The 17991-nt window shown below is 34.7% G+C and overlaps 1 protein-coding gene across 12 annotated transcripts in view; it reads left to right on the forward strand.

Annotated features, from left to right (window-relative positions):
• The window catches only part of Macrod2 (mono-ADP ribosylhydrolase 2), a 1997664-nt gene that overhangs the window by 13584 nt on the left and 1966089 nt on the right, over window positions 1-17991 (forward strand). The window contains exons 3-4 of one of the 12 annotated variants that reach the window (NM_028387.1): window positions 9931-10028; window positions 11019-14068. The exons of the other annotated variants lie outside the window; for them this stretch is intronic. Of the exons in view, the coding sequence (NP_082663.1) occupies window positions 9931-10028; window positions 11019-11259 (339 nt within the window). The 3' untranslated portion in view covers window positions 11260-14068. Of the gene's footprint in view, window positions 1-9930; window positions 10029-11018; window positions 14069-17991 lie in introns of those variants that run through there. 12 annotated transcript variants of the gene reach the window in all.

Genomic DNA, 17991 nt, shown 5'->3' on the forward strand with positions numbered 1-17991 from the left:
TCTTTGCTCTCCAGCTGTTTTGCCCATCCTAAATTTTCTTTTAAAGGTCAATCTAATTAATCTTTATCCTACACACTGCCTTACCCTATTTACCTCTCACTCCTAATCTTATTTTTTATTTGAATAAACCAGATTATTTTAAATGATGATAAATATTTTGCATCTTTGTAATACAAGTTGCTTCTATTAAGTTTCAAATGTTATATAACAATGATAAAGATGTTTCTTAACTTTTATATACAAATTCATAGGTTAGGTGCATTGTATATTGTTATTTTGTAGTATTTCATATTATTACAACTTCAGCTTCTGTAAATCTAAATGGTAACAGAGTTTAAGTTGAAGAAAAATATATAAGTTGAGCCCATTGCATGGATTTTTAAGATGTTAAATCATAATACTTTTAACATGTTTCTGTTCCAGATGTATTTATTTTGGCATTATTGGTTATTGTAGGAAGTTACTTTAATACTACACCCTTTTAAAGTCCTTTGCAGAATTAACTTGCTTCAAAGCCAGCTATGATTACAGACAGAATTTAGTTCTTGAGTCACTTTAAATAGCTTCTAAATATTTTGAAAATAAATGGTAACTGTATCTGAAAACACTGAGATTTCTGTGCAGTAATATTCTTGTGGAGACTTGAGCACTCACTGAATCAAACATTGTGAGGTATGGTTATTTGACTTGTGAAGTGGAGAAGATAAAGAAAATAAAGTTCCTTAGGAATTCATAAATCGTGATATGTTTCTGCATTTCTTCTGCTTTATTTTAAATATTTTCTAGATGATTTTAACAACATATAAATAACATTTACTGTGTACTGCAGATGTAGTTCACCAAGTAATAAATTGTTCTTGTATTAAGCATGTTAAAATGTAGAAACTAAACCAGTAATATTAAATCTTATTTTAAACATTTCTTTAAGGACAACTTAGAATTATGGATTTAAGATGAAAAGTTCTTCATACATACATACATACATACACACACACACACACACACACATCATTCTATTATTTGTATTTTACTCACTAAATGAATTTTACAGTAAATGTTTAAATATTAGTTGCTCTGTGCAAACAAATACCCAGAGATTGGTACAGGTTGGTGGTACCATTCTGCAGAATTTTGTAGAAAGAAAACAAACATCCTGTTCCAGTAGTCTTCCGTTGTGAGTCTTCAAAACCTGTGCTCCATGCCCGATTTATTTATTTAAAATCCATGAATTTCATGACTATCTTCTATACAAAATTGAATTGCTGAATTTTTCCTGTAAGTACTGAAAGAAGAACTGAAGTGCAGCTTATTTCCATACTTATGTGTTTGATTTACAAGGCTTTGGATTATTGATGTAACAGTATAAATAACAAGCGCAGTTTAAAATAAGTAGCCAAGTGCATGCATGGACAAAATATAGAAGGGTTTTAGACTGAGAAGTATGCAAAGAAACTTGAATGTGATAAGGATGATTTTGTGACCATGCATGTAATGATTTATAGGCCGTGAGGGTTCTGTACGCTTCTGCTTCACATTAAAGTAACTCATTTCCTCATTTTCTTGGGACACATCTCTTCTTCCACATTTTTCCTGTGTCTGATAAACACCCACTTCTTATTTATCTCTGTATCCTTCAGTTTTCTAACCCATCCATTCATTCTAGGATTAATTGGCTGTGTGTGATAGTGTGTGTGTGTATGTGTGTGATGTTTGTGTGTGTGTTCAGGAGAGAGAGAGAGAGAGAGAGAGAGAGAGAGAGAGAGAGAGAGAGAGAGAGAGAGAGAGAGAGAGAAAATATGAATATGAACATGAAGTGTGTGCATTCAGGGATGGGGGAGGTTGCCAGCTTTCCAGGCTACTCTTGTAAGATTTTGAACTATTTAATTTTTCTGTGAATTGTATCTTGGGTATTCTGAGCTTCTGGGCTAATATCCACTTATCAGTGAGTACATATCAAGTGTGTTCTTTTGTGATTGGGTTACCTCACTCAGGATAATGCCCTCCAGGTCCATCCATTTGCCTAGGAATTTCATAAATTCATTCTTTTTAATAGCTGAGTAGTACTCCATTGTGTAGATGTACCACATTTTCTGTATCCATTCCTCTGTTGAGGGACATCTGGGTTCTTTCCAGCTTCTGGCTATTATAAACAAGGTTGCTATGAACATAGTGGAGCATGTGTGCTTATTACAAGTTGGAGCACTTTCTGGGTATATGCCCAGGACTGGCATTAGTGGGTCTTCAGGTGATAGATAATTTGTCCAATTTTCTGAGGAACCACCAAACTGATTTCCAGAGTGCAAAATTTATCATTTTATTATTTTTCAACACTGCTGGTTGCATAGTGCAAGATTCCCATTGAAGTTCCCTTGAGTGTAGCATTTAATGATTTTAAGTGAATTTACAATGTATGTAACCATTCCTAGTATCCGTTTACAGAGAACCTTTCACCTTTCTGAATAGAAAATGTGTGCTTGGGGAGAAAAAAAAAACTACTAGTTTGTCCTTCTCACCCAGCTACTGCTATTTTCTAGTATATATTCTGTTTCTGGTTTTGTTAGTTCTGGATATCTGATGTGAATAGAATTATATAGTATTTGTCATTTTTTCTGGCCTGTTACACTTAACACACCATAGATTCATCCACATTGCTGCATGTGTTTCAGAATCTTGGTTTTAGTGTCTAAAAAGTATCATGAAAATGTCCTTTTTTTTCTCCACCAGGTTTTATGGGTTTCTGTCTTACATTTAGGTTTTGATGGGCCTTTGAGTTACTTTTTAAGTATGGTATAAAGTCGAATTTTATTCTGCATGTAAATATCCAGTTTTCTAGTATCTTTTACTTTTGGTTAAGCCATGGTACCATTTGAGAAAATCACTTTTAAAATGTCCCACTGGTCTATAAGTTTGGACTAATGCCAAAAGCACACTTCTTTGATTAGTGTAGCTTTGTAGAAAGTTTTGAAATCATGACATGTGAATCTTTTGCTTTGTTCCTTTTTTTGGTCATGATTAGATGTATTTAATATTTACTGAAATTCCGTGTGAGTTTTGGGGATTGTTTCTCTTTACAGAAACACCTTCAGGATATTGACAGAGATTGCATTGAAGGTGTACATCACTTTGGGTAGTAATATTATTTTTGCCATATTTTGTCTTTCATATGTCTTTCTGCTTAGTTATATTATTTTTAATTTTTAAAATAAATTATTTTAGTGTTCTATGTAGAATCTTTCTTCCCCTTAGTTAACTACCTCCATTCTTTTAAAGGTTATTATAAATGGAATTATTTTAATACTTTTCTTGTGTATGGTTATTTTTATAAATGTAACTAATATTTGTATGTAGTTTTATATCCTACAGCTGTCCTGAATTCAAGCTAATGATCATGTTTTAAATATCTCTGTATATAATCACTATGAACAGAGAGAATTTTCTTCTTTTCTACTTTGGATGTCTTTCATTTCATTATCTGGTGAACTTATTCTGGCTAAAACTTTTAGTACTATGTTAATGAAAAGTAATGAAAGAGACATCACTGTATTCTGATTTTAGGAGAAATGCTTTCATTTTTTTTCATTATTGAAAATGTGATGTTATTTGGATTTTTATGTTTCTCTTATGTTAATTTTCTGAACTTTTGAATATTTCTGTTATGTTTATGACACTTTCATTTTACTCCTGGTTTATTGAGTGTGTTTATGATGTGAAAGACAATTGGATTTGGTCAAATGTTTTTCTGTGCCATTTGTAGTAAAAATGTAGTTGTCACCCTTCATTTTTTGGCCCCCAAGTTTTAGTAGATCATGTGTTTCTAGGAACATATTGATGTCATTTAGAGGTGTGGATCTGCTTGCTAGTGGTGCATGTGGGTTTCAGTCACATCTTGGATCAAATATCAAGTCATATGGTCGTATTTCATTAGTAGAAGTCTGAAAGTTATGGTGTAGTCATATGTTCAAGAAGAGAGCAAAACAGAAAACAACTTTTTAAATAGCAATTACATAACATCACCACTCACATGGCTTCTTAAACAATCATATTCTGTTGAAAACAGCAGCAGAGTGCACTATTGCTCTGTATTACAGTAAAGAAGGAAAAATTAGCATTGTTAATTAAACTATTCTGCATTATTCAAAAATTATCAGTTCCAATAAATATAAAAACCAAAACTTCCTCTTTGAGTATAGTCAACACTTTTGGATTTATTGAGGTATTTGTTTTATCACATTTTCTTTGAACATACTTGGCAACAACTGAAATAAACTGGTTAAGGTGCTCACTCCTCAAATGACTTGGCATTCAGAGTCCAGTTTATCTCAGTGATTTTTTTTCCCACAAAGTTGTTTATTTTCCCACAGAATATTGTTTTGTGGAGTTGAGAGAATTGGTGATACAAAACTACTTAAAAATGTATTCTATTTCTAGCTGAGGGTTTTTTTCTAAACCATTTATACACGTTCTTCAAGATTTAATGTTGTGGTTTCCTGGTATTTTTGTATTGTCTTCAGCAAACTACTAATACCTTTTAATATCCTTTTTACAAATGATGATTAAATAAATTGTCTGAAAGCTGAGAGTTTGCAGTTGACTTATTAGGTCATCCGAAATGATAACTAAATTATCACAAAAGCAAGGAAAACTGTTAATGCAACTCCAGTAGCAACAATAATTGCCCTAATTGTGTTGTAGCACCTGCCCCCATCAGAAGTCTTCATGTGCTTTAAAATAAAGCTTTGCATTAGAAATATATAATAAATTTCAATCAAAATTTAAAATTAAGTGTGTGTGATAGATACTCTATCTCTCTATGTGTGTGCGTGCGTATGTATGTATGTATGTATGTATGTATGTATGTATGTATTAAAGATGGTTCTATTAGGTAGCTCTGACTAGCCTGGAACTTATGGTGTAGACAGACTAATCTTGATCTCATGGAGATGCAATTGCCTTTGCCTCCTGACTATAAATTAAAAGCATGTGGTACAACACCTGATGGCTCAAGATTTTATATTTTAATGTTTTGGGAATTTTTTTTTCCTCTAATGGTGCCTAGCTAGCCTAATAAAAATACTGCTTACTAAAAATTCTTAGAGTACATTTTAGCAAATCATAGTGTCTATTTTGGAAAATGACAATATGTAGGTAAGATGCATGACTAGCTGTTTTTAAGGGTTCAAAGCAACATTTTGGAACATTTATTTGAAGTTATGTATCTGATTTTAGAACAACAAAATAACAATTTTAGAAAATTAACTTATCTCACATGGAACTGACTCCTGAAAGTGCACTTTCTTTCATCAGGAAATATATATTCTGAGGGGTTCTGGATGAAAATCAGTCAGGTTTAGTAAAAGCAACACACACACACACACACACACACACACACACAAACACATAAATTCAACATCATGATAACATCAAACTGTTTTCTTCAGGAGGAAAAGGATAGCATTTTTCTGATTGACAAAGTTGTAGAAGGTTCCTGAATTGACTGTGAGATGTTTATTTTAGGCTAACCTAACCTTATATTTCATGCTGTTCCCTTTCTGACCACTGTTGGTATAACAGAGCAGTATCTCTTAGTGATCAAAACATTTGGGGGTCTATTCAAAGGCAACTTAGTGCAGACCAGCGTTCTGTTTTACTCTGTTCACTAAATGATTAAATACATTAAACCAGGCAGTTCTTTCCAACATTGATTGGTGTTGATTGGAACAGTGGGAAAGAAGAACTAAGAAATGGTATTTTTTTCTTGACAGGTTCGTTTGTAAAATACTGTAAACTTGACTTTTCTGGATGGGCAGTCTATCTTTGGGTGTTTTTGTTTGTTTGTTTGTTTGTTTTTAAGGATTTACTTGGTTGTAGGACCATTGAGAATTTTATTCATATTAGCAATAAAGCAGTTTTAGGGAAATGACTCACCTGTCTATCTATTTGCCTATCTACACATCACACACCTTATCATTGTTTTTTTATTTTTATTTTTTAGACAGACTTTGACAGAACAGAACACATACTTCCTATCTGTAGACCCAGCATTGTGGCTTCTCATTTTTTCACTTTCTCATTTCACTTCCCACCACTCCTTTTTCACCTTTTTGGTTTGAAATCCTCAAGCACTGTTGTGACTTTATTGATGGATTGTGAGCTGTGGTTTGAAGACACTGTCTTAAAGAAACATGTTAGTTGGAGCTGGAAATGCCTTTCAAGATAGGGTGCCTGGCAAGGCAAAACTGGGCTGTATCTCTTGGCAGTATAACAACAACAACAACAACCACAATTGACAAACTCAGATATGTATGAAGCATAAAAATGCAAAGCAATACTGTTTTACACACACACACACACACACACACACACACACACACACACACACACACAAACACATAAATTCAACATCATGATAACATCAAACTGTTTTCTTCAGGAGGAAAAGGATAGCATTTTTCTGTTATCCAGATTAAAATTTTCCTTATGCACAGCAGTGAATGCATAGCTGTTTATTAAGTAAAACTTTATACTTTGTGTATTTCAGCTGCTTTATAATACATTTTGTTTTTGTTTTTTAAATAGTGTAAGGCTGGAGATGTAACTCATTTGAAGATTGCTTACCTCTCATGAACTAGGGCCTTGAGTTCTACCTGTAGCAAAAGGAGAAAGTAAAAAGTGACATTGACCGTCAAACTGAATTTTCTTGTAGAAAGTGGTAAAAATAGTTAAACATGATATAAGCATAGTTTAAATAGAGTAGATAATGTTGAATTATTAGGCGAGAAGCAGGAATTCTGGGAGTAAATATAGTATGTGTAACCAAAACAGTAGTGACTAAAATTTTATTATTTTATGAAACTTTCTTGATGTGAAAGAAACCTTCAAATAAGGCACATTGAAGAAAACTTCTGGTAAATTCAAACCTTTAATTTCAAGGACTACCAACAAAGAAAAATTAAGTTTCCAAGAAAAGTGAAAAAGATCGAACTAAAAATAAATCTGAGTATCATTTGTTTTTTTGATATGCTGGGAAAATTTCAGTAAATTCCAAGATGATCCTAGAGTTCTGTGTATAGCAGAACTTTGTCAACTGTGAAGATAAAGCTATACTTCTTCAAAGGGGCTATGAGCTACAATACCAGATACACATAAATAAGTATATTATTTGAAAATATTAAGTAAAATGAAATGAATCAGAGTAAAGAGCTCTTTACCAAAAAAAGGAGTTACTTAATACTTAACAGTATTGGAAAAAGCAAAAATCTCAAGCGCGTGCACTTTTAATTTAAGGTTTAGTCAATGTAAAAGAAAGTACTTTTAATGAAATGGTAAGCATGGAAGAAAAATGACGACGAGGAATGAGATTACAGATGCTTTAGTGAAGCTTGTGCTACAGTGAATGGAGTGGGTTGGAGGGAAGGAAGACTATGCTGTGTAGTGTGAAATGCAAAGAATTCATGTGTACAGACTTCCAGAAGGTACTTGTTGAAAATCCGAGGAGACTTGTGGTAAAGAAAAATGAATGACTTGTCCATCCAGCCTCTCCATGTCTGTGTGAGAGAACTAAACGTGTTTGAGGGCCAAGGCAAGGCCTGGTGGCCCGCAGTTGTAGTTGTGGCACTTGCGGGGCTTAGGCAGAAAAATGGGTAGTTAGCTCAAGGCTTTCTGAGCTGTATGGATTCAAACAAGGCAGAGAGGCACGAGTAGCAAGAACAGCACTGAGTTGTAAAAGAAGATGCCATTAGTGCCACCTGTTTTGAGAAAATCCCTTGATGATGCAAATAAGGGTGAATGAGAAGAACAGAGAAAACCTCTCTTTGTGGTTACTAGAGTCCAGGGGTCTACTCTTAAGGTGTACACATGCCCCCAGGCACGTTTGTACTCTCAAGTATTAAAATATTCCATACCCACAGATAAACTAAACCTGAGGTGGGGTGTTGGGTCTAACCTGGAGGTAGATGTTCACCAGGCATGCACTAGGCTTTGAACTAACATCCTCAAAATAAAAAGAATTTTAAAATGGGAAAATACATAAAAAGGAATGAAAATTAGAAATAAAAATAAACCAAATCAACAATAATAACAGTCACTGAAACAAAACTTCATTTTTGTTTTTAATAGACTCAAAGAGTCAACTGAGGTGCTCATCAGATTAACGGATTTTAAAAGTATACTGGAGCCTCTGCTATCATCCTTTGTACAGTGTTACCAGGAATATCTGCAGAGTAAGGTTGTTCAGATGACGGATCTGGAGCTTCTGTCATGTGTTAAAGATTGTTCATGAGTGGACTGAGTTGGAACTTAAACCTGTAACAAGCCTTTTGACAATATATATATATATATTATGGGAGAAATCTAGTTAGATAGTTCTAGAACATTCTTAATAGTTTTGGCTAACATGGGTCACTAGAAAACAAATAATCTAAAATGTAAAATTAACTAAGGGGAAAATTTATACCAGAAAGCTAACAATACAAAATAGAATGTTAACTAGGCAAAAAAAAAAAAAAAAAAAGGAACAATACATAGACATTAATGTTGTTTTCCCAATATTGATAGGATAAAATAGTCAAGTTTTTGGTTTGGGTTTGGTTTTTCAAGATAGTGTTTTTCTGTATAGCCTTGGCTTTCCTGTAATTCTCTCTGTAGACCAGGCAGGCTTCAAGCTCACAGAGATCCATCTGCCCCTGCTTCCCAAGTGAAATTAAAGGTGTGGACTACCGCTGCCCAAGACAATCATGGTTTTTCGAAAGATGCAATATGCAGAGATCTGACTGTTAAAAATTTCAAAGGAAAGACTGCAAATTGAATTATCAATGTAGAAATAAAGGTGAATTATATAAAAGTGACTCGGGACATAGAATTCAACTACGTCAGTCTTTTGAAGAGACAGGAACAGATAAGTAAAGAAAGTAGTGGCCAAGGAATTTATGTGAATACTAACTAAAATAAATGAGTGATTATTGATAATGTATTCATAAGAAAAGAATCCAGGATATACTGTGAAGAAGCAAGATGTGGAAACAGTGTGATAAGATGGTGCTTGTGTTCAGAAATTATGGGAAAGTTCCTAAAATCACAAGAAGAAAGGACATGAAATGTTAACAAAGGCTTCCCTTTGAGAAAAAATAACCAGTGGAGAGACAAGAGGAATATTTTTCCTTTTCTTAACACAATTCTGTTCTGTAAGGAATGCTTTTATTTAAAAACGGAAGTAAAAATTATGTTGGCTAAAAAGCAGGATGACAACGCACGGATAGCAGTGGTAATCTAAACCACGTTAACACTTGCGTGTGATCATAAGCCTGCAGCTTCCTTATGAAGTAATTTTTCCATAAAAAGTTTTACTTTTATGAAACCATCTTTTTTAGACTCTGACATGGTAACTTTTTTTCTAGAGTATTATTGTGAGGATGACCAATAAGTTTCCTTTAGAATATGAATTTTATGCTTGGTATATATGTAAATAATACCTAAAAAGTAAGGATCTTTTTCCCTTGGGACAGGGCTTTATATTGTAGCACAGGCTGTCCTGTAGATTACTGTGTAGCTGACCTTGGGCTTGTGGCAGTCCTTGTGTCTCAGCCTCTTGAGTACTGGATTTATAGTTGCGGCCTACTGTTTGCTCACAAAGTATCATCTCTAGAATCTTTTGTGGAAATAGAGTATATATGTTAAAATAATGAATGATGAAGAACAAAATCCAAGAGAATTATATAGTGAGGATTCTGAGGCATATTCTAGTGGGTTGTTTTGGGTTGAAGGTAGGAATTGCTCAGTATTAGGATAACAGTAATGAGAAAAATCATGGAGTTATGAAGGTGGTAGCCTTGGCCACCTGAAAGTCTCCACCCTTTTTGTGAAGAGATGGATGTAGTCCTTGGTCTCAATATGCCACATCTACTATAAACTTCTGAACCCTCCACCATCATTCAGGATGCATCCCTAATGGTTGGAGAAATGGTGGAGAATGTCATGGGAGAGAGCACCTGCAGATCCTTGCCTGAGACGGTTATGGAAAGAAAGTCTTACAGGTATTCTTCTTCTTGTGTGTTTTACTTGTGGCTGTGCTTTAACTGGATAGAATAGTTTTGTTTTATTTTTTAAAGGAAGGCATGGGTACTGTGGGGGAAATCTGGGAGATGGATCACAGTATTATAATGGAGCAGTGGTCTTTTCCAAGAGTGGTAGAAAGTTTATGAAAAATAGCACCTATTTGTGTAGTGCTTATACTGTCTCTGTAATAAAGGAAATTGTATCAGAGTTCTTGAATTCCAAACGCAAATGGGTAATAAGATTTACCAGAAGCATTTTGCTACAAAACATGGAGACTCGATAATAATAGCTATCAATAACTTTCAAAAACCAATGGAAAATGTTTAGAAATGTCATTATATTGGTTTTTTAAAAAATTTGAATATGTACTTTAAAACTTATTTGTAGCAAGAATTTTTATTATGTCTTCTTTGGTTGTGTTAATTGGCTGCTTAACCATTTGACACCCTGATTTACTTCTCAGACATGACAATATTTAACACAGCTATGCATTTTAATTAAGTGGCTAATTAACTACAGCTTCTTAGGTCTTTCTTTCTCAATTTTTCCCTAGAGTAGTGGAGATTCAAGTTCTCAGAGTTCAGAAAATGGCTTTTATGATAACTGGTCTCATTACATCTTAAAGTATTGCAAACTTTTTTTTGACTAAATGTCAGGGAATTTTGTAGAGATTTTTCTACAAATACTCTTCCAAGTTTTAATATCTGATCATTGGTAATTCTCTTATGCTTGTAGATGATAAGAAATACTTGTGGTTATAGGGAAAGTTGCTTTTCAAACTTAGAGCAGTTGGAACTTATACCTATAACAACCTCTATGAATGTCTACATAAATTAGCTAACGTAATATAAAAGCATACACTAGTAAGAATTTCTTTATTTTTTCTTTGTTTTCATTGAGAATAAGAAATACAGCTTTTAAAAAAACAGAATTTTATGTAATTTTCTTATTTATTTATTTTTTTCTAGCTTGGGCAATAGGAAAAGAGGCCCTTTATCTGATCTTGTTTTCCAGTCCATTTTGAATCAAGAAAGACTCATTGAAGACTCCTTGAGAAGAGTCTGTTTTGAAGAAGAAAAACAGACAAAAAAGGGTGGGCGAGAGAGTGAACTTCCTGAAGGCAAACAGACAAGAAGGGTGGGAGACACATGCAGTTTTGTTGCGTGTCTAACTAACACTGACCTTCCTGGAGTCAACATTGAGAACTGAGAAGGTATTAAACTTAAAAATGACTGAATTTTGTGAGTTTTAAAGAAAAATGCAGGTCTTCTAGTGTGGACAGGCAACTGGACTTCAGATCTCAGACTATGTCTCTCTACTGGCTGTAGCCATCAGTCTTAAACATCCAGCGCAGTACTTTGCCTTCATGAATGGTGGCAGCTGACTATCTTTTCAGCAAAGCTTCCAAGATGAATAAAATAGTGTCTGCCAAAACCTAAAACATACAGTCTGTGTGTTTATCACTAGACCTTTGTAATGTATTTCTCTTGCATTTAAAAATTTTATGGTGCTTAACCTTAATTGTGATTTTTTTGTCAATAAATAACTTTTCAAAAGAAGTATGATTCCTGTTTATGCTTTGATCAATTCCCTAATTGTACCCACAGTCAGCTTGAAAGAATTGATATTTTATTTTTTCTTCATGAGTATAGAGTTTATTGTATGTGATCTTACTGTTTTTCTTCAGATTTTTCAGAGACTTTTGTACTGATTTTTTCTTTGACAATTTTACCCATGTAACAGTGTTTTTTGATCATATTTATTCTCAACTCCCCATCTCACTTTCCCTAAGGACCTACAGCTTGTCCTTCTTTCATGATGATGTCCTCTTCTTCCTCCTGCTTACTCCTATTGGCTTACTCTTGTGCAAGTAACCATAGCTGCACCGAGTTCATGTTTGCAGCAGTTATGTCACGTCTAGAGATAGCTTTTCACAATATTCCTCTCCATTCCTGTCTTCCACCTTCTTTCTTTCTTCTTTTCCGTGGTATTTCCCGAGCCTTGAGTTGGGGATGTTGATATTGATGTCCCGTTTAAGGCTAAACACTCACTAGTGACTTACTCCCAGCACTTTGGCCAGTTACAAGCTTATGTATCACTCCTGTCTTTTGCACAGAGAAGCTTCTTTGACCAAGATTGAGGGTAACACTAATGTATGGATGTAATAATAAATGTTTAAAAGTCAGTTAACAACATGTTCTCTTATAAAAACAACACTACGTTTCCTGCTAGGATATATGACCTCCCGAGCCCCGGACTTTTGACCAGTTTTATAGTACCAGTATATTCCTTCCTTGGAGCAAGCTTCAAGTTCAGTCAAAACAATGGTTGGTTCTTTGACTGACCTTCATGATACTACTGCACCACTGGGTGGGTACATCTTGCCTGGAAGGTTTTCACGGTGGCATGCAGGGTTCACAGCTGGGTAATACTGTTGATGAATTTCTCACCCACCAGTCTGTATAGCACCTAGCATTATGAAAGCTAGTCAGCAGGAAGGAAGTTTTCAGGTCAATTCAAGATTGATTTCTGTATGTCCTGTAACCAAAGTATGCTGTGTCTTCAGCAGTAGGATCTTACCACCTAGTTCTGGGGAGCAAACGAGAAATGGCAGCAATCTGTTGCTTTTGGGAGGCAGTCTTTACCATTTCCTGTCTAGTAACTTAGAGACAAGTATTCCATATCAAGCACTGAGAGTTTCATTTCATACTCAGTTTTCCTTCTTCCATGCATGTTAACTATGTCCAAATTTCTTTTTACAAAGAAATTACATTTTTAAATTAGCTTACAAAGTGGTGGGTTTCTTAAGTCACTTTTTCTTTTATGTCCTTAGTTTTGGTAATATACTCCCAACCTCTCTTCTCTGTTTTTTTACCTCAATACTTGCTTAAACCTTTAGCCCTCAATATTCCTCCACTCTACTTTATAATATGTGTGTTCTATATCTGACCTCTTTAAAACCTATTCTCCCCCAGAGAGAGTGATTGATCTTGTATTAATCTTATACTAAAATTTGACAAATTGATCTCACATTTTGGAAATTAATATAAATATATGGAAAGAATCTTATAAATTGAGTTGTGTGGGCTATTTAAAAATAGTGTTAACTTTTTATAGTACATGATTATAATAATGTTAGGTAGCTTTTCTCCAGAAGAGAAGGAGTTTTATGACTTTGTACTTATAATTAATTACTTTAGCATGAATTCTGAGTCCTGGCTTTTCATTCTTTGGTCTTTTTATTTATTTTTTCGATCTATTATTTTAAGTACTTACAGAAACACGTTTTTGTCTAGTTTGAACCATGACCAAATCCCTGACAGAACCATCATTAGGGAGAACCAGATGTTATAGTCCAGCATGGCAGAGGGCACAGTCTTTGGCAGTAGTACCTTGAGGCAGCTGGCAGAGCCACCCTAAAACCCCATAGCCTGCTCGTACGGCTCTACATCTGTCAGCTGGGTCCTAAACTCCAAAGGTTTCACAACTTCTCAAAACAGAGGCACCAATTTGGGATCAGGTGTTCAATCTCATATGCCCATGGGGGACATTCCATATTCAAACCATAACTATATTTATATTGTCTAAAATGTGTCTTTCTTTAAAGAGGTTTTCTTAAATGAAAATTCTCATGTGCTGAGGTCTTTTTCTGGTTGCTTCTTACTAATACAGACAAAAGGATGAGTACATACCTATGTAAAGGTGTGGCTTTGCTTTAGTCTTCCCCAGCGAATTATGCAAACATGTTTGCTTATAGTGGCAACAAGCTATAAATAACCATTCATCAGAAGAATGAATGGCCACTGTGAAGTATGCTCAGTCTTAGAAAATGGGCTTTCTCTCTTTTTCTGTCAAGGTTAAGGAATGTTTATGATATCTTAATAAATGATGAAAGCATGTTCTAATTCACATATAACTGTTTTCAAAGTCTCATATTTCTGTAAAATGAGTATATTTGAGCCTAAATAAACTCATAACATATAGGATGGAAAATAAAGATTAAGATATTTGCTTTTCAATTTTTTTGTATTATTTGGTTTCAGTAAAAATAGTAGATTTTTTTAAAGTGATTTTCAAGGAGGGAGGAGATGACTAATGTTAAAATACATAAAATATAGTTTTATTGCATTTTATAACTAAAATAAAATTTTAATTACAGAAAATACTTCTAGTGGTTAGTGAAGTACTTAAAGTTCTTCCTTAAAATTCTTCTATAAAAGACTCATTTAAGGGACCTTTATGACAGGGGAAGATCTTTGAAAACACAGAACCTTGACTTCATCTTGTCATGATGACTTCTAGCAAGTTTGGAAAATGACCCTGTTGTATTGTCATCCTGAACACTTCATGTTTATGGTCTTTACCTGGCACACAGTATAGCTGCTACTATAATTACCTCTTCAACTTCCCCTCTCCCAACTGGCCTTTTACATACAGGATTATCCAAAGTACTTGTATTTATCTTAATTATATGTTTACTTTCTCTTCTATTACTCTGAAAGCTTATTTGGGGGCATATGCTGTCTTAGTTTTTTTCTTCTCTATGATTAGTAATTGGTATGAATTGATATTTGTGGAAATAATTCTTGCAGCCCTTAAGTGATAGGAAGATAAGAGCTTTGGATTCCCGAGGAATCTTTTAAAGTGGCCCTTCATTAGCCCAGTGCTTCATAGTTATTAAAAACTTAGTAAATGAATTCGTTGATCAGCTTGAAATAAAAATTAGATGTAAATATGAGTTAGTTTTGGAATGTAGTTGTTTTGGTAGAGGTGGTCACCGTTTTTATGTTTTGTTTCTATTACTCGGAGCACAGCAAATTCTGTAGTGCATATGCTGGGTAGGTTCAGAAGACAAAAGAGTCAGGTTTCTCTACCATTCTACCATTTGGGTTCCCGGGTAGGACTTGGTTCATCAGGTTTGGCAACAACTGTCTTTACTGAGCTCATTGCTGGCGCAGTTGTTTTCTTGTAAATTTTTGAGTGGAGTTTGTCTTCCTTTGTTTTCCTTTCCTTAGTATACTTCCAATTTTGGCTCTCTTTTCTTAGCCAATACAAAGTCCTGTCTGTGAAATGACTGGGTTTATGAAACTATTGCAGCCACAGAGATGTAGAAAAGAAAGGGTGATCACTGGAGTGAAGCAAGAGCTTCAGCTTCCTTTGTACTGAAGATTTTTCTGTTGAAAAGCAGTAAAAATTAGAATTACCCACTTTGCTGAGTTGCCAATTAAATGTAATATTTAATTATTAGCCCATTTTCTGGGCTGAATAATAGATTCCATTTAGATTGAATTAGTCCCTGGGACTTGAAATGCTGAAAAGTTATTAATTGGTGGTTTTAGATATTTTCATGTTATCTCGAGGATACTAATTTCTAGTATGATTTATTGAAGATTTACTTCATCTTTCTTTAAATAAATACTGACTGTAGGTGTAGCTCAGTGGCAGAGTACTTTCTAGGCCCAGGCGACCTTGCACATTCCTAGTGTTATAAAAGAAACAATAATGACAAACCAAGCAAATAGAATTATTGTGCAATTTAACATTTCATCAAAGGTGTTAAAATAAGCAAAAACAATTTTGTATATGCTAAAATGTTTTATTCTGGTATCTAGCTATATCTTACCCTGAAATCAGGATAAAGGATTTGATTTATTAAAATTATATTAACTATAAATCTGCTTTATAACAACAGCCTATTAAACTCTTATTGCTCACCTTTTCATTATTTTGCAGGTAGCTTTTGACTCTTGTTTAGAGAATGAACTCATCTTTGAATATTGCTCTTTCTAATTTTTATCATCAGAGATTAGATTCCAAATTACTCCTTGGTAGTTGTACAGATCTTTTCTGTCAAATGGTTCATTTATAGTTCTAAAGACTTTAACCTTGCGTTCCCATTCTACTCCCACAAGTGCACACACCATTAGGCATTTAAGTTATCAAAGACAGCAATCCTCCTACCTTGAAACTTGTATAAAAAAAGTCTCGTCAAATGATTTTTTTGTATGATGAATTTTCATTTTCCAGAAATAGCTCCAGGTGAATATTCCATTTTATAAATGCTTTCTAGCTGAATTAGTAAGCTTTCCTCAGATAAAATTGCCAGTTTTCTCCAGCTTATTTCTTGAAAAAGGATTTTTAAGTTTAGCTTAACAAGTTTACTTTAAATGTTTTTTATTAGTACTATAAAGACAAAATAAGGTGTCTTTTTATTGTTTCCATGCGGAAATGAACCTGCCCATAAATAGAAAAGAACAGTTTATTCTATCAAGGCTGTTGTTGGCTTCCCTCTCCTTGAGATCATTACCTGAAGAGGCTGTGCACTTGCGGAGGCATACAACTTCACTTTCTGGAGTTTACAGGCTCTAGAAACATTTTCATTACAGCTGTCACTACATCTTGACCTGTCTCTGGCATCCATGTTGCATACTGGATGTCTCCCTATGGAATATTCAGCATGTTATTGGCAGTGGGTTGGTCCCTGAAACATAATGTTCAAGTTCAGATTCCCAGAACCTGTGGTGACCTAACTTAGCCAAAGGACTAAGATAAGGAGAACATTTGGATTATCTGGTTAAGTCAGTGACCAATGTCATAGTAAGAAACACAGGAAGAGCCAGGAACAGGGCAGAACATGGGGTACTATGGCCACAAGCCAAGAGACATTTGGAATCACCGGAAGGTGAGAGATGGGAAGGATCCTCCCCTAAAAGGCCCTGAAGGAAGTGAAGCCTGTCTGAGTTTTGGGAAAGTAATTTGTTGTTTCCCCCAGGTTTGTGACTTGAATTACTGGTAGGTAAAGTTCATTGAGTTCAGGAGACTAAGCTGTGTCTGCTGGGGTAAAGCTCCTTTCAACCTTTACTGGGAGCTCATGCTCAGCATATTGGAAGGTAAGATGGGATCTCTCATGGAGGATGTTTGTAAAGAGTGATTCTCCACCCCCAACCCTGTGATAAAAGCTTTCAAGGGGTGATTCTTAGAGACTGCCAAGAGTAGATGTAGAAGATTGAAGAAATATTCCCTGAATAGGCAGTTAATATTGGGTAGAAGTGGATATGTGAATGCTGCAGAGGGTATTGCCTGCCAAGTGCATGTTGTTACAGTAACAGCTCATAGAAGACTGCATGCTGGAAGATAAGTCTGCAAAAAAAGCATGGGTGGTTTAGTTACAGGAAATCCTCTTGGCCTTGGGTATCTTATCTTAGAGATAACAAGGGATCTCCCAAAGTGGTTTTTGTTTTGTATTTTGCATTTGAAAGGGATCATTACTATTAAGATTAGGGGAAGAATTGGAAGGACTAAATTTAAGACTTAGCACCAGCCCAAATACAGAATCAGCCTCAGTTTTCTTAAGAGATTCAGAGGATGAGATGAACAAGGGATAGGGTAATGTTCTGACACTTGGAGGGAGGCTGGTTCTGTAGAAAAAGAACAAGAAGCATGTTTCTCTCACCCCAAGAAAGTCACACTTGAAAATTTGCATATCTGTGTCTTACCAGAAACTGGTCAAACTGAGGCAGTTGCTCTAGTACCATAAAGAAAAAAATAAGCTAGCATTAATGTCAGATAGACTGGGCATTACCTACTAGGAGTGATCATACAGTTTTGAGGAAGAGTTAAGTTTGGCCATACTATATTGAGGTATTCATAGAATAAAGATGTAGAGCTAGATAATGAGCAGGTATAAGAAGTTGTGTAGAGATTGAGATATGGAGAGCCCTCTGTGAAGTTGGGTGGGAATTTATTTATAGAAAAAAAATCTATATAAGACAAAAATAGAATACAGGGAACACTCAGCTTTGAGAATGGCTGTTGACAGGGACCATAACGAACTGAAGATGACAAAATAAATCAATCAGTGTCTTGGGTCAATAAATTGGTGTTTGACCAAAGAATATTTACCTTCCTTGGATGTCAACTAGACGATTATGAATAGTCCTT

This window comes from Mus musculus, chromosome 2 (assembly GCF_000001635.26).
Source record: "Mus musculus strain C57BL/6J chromosome 2, GRCm38.p6 C57BL/6J".
Classification (NCBI taxonomy): Eukaryota; Metazoa; Chordata; class Mammalia; order Rodentia; family Muridae; genus Mus; species Mus musculus.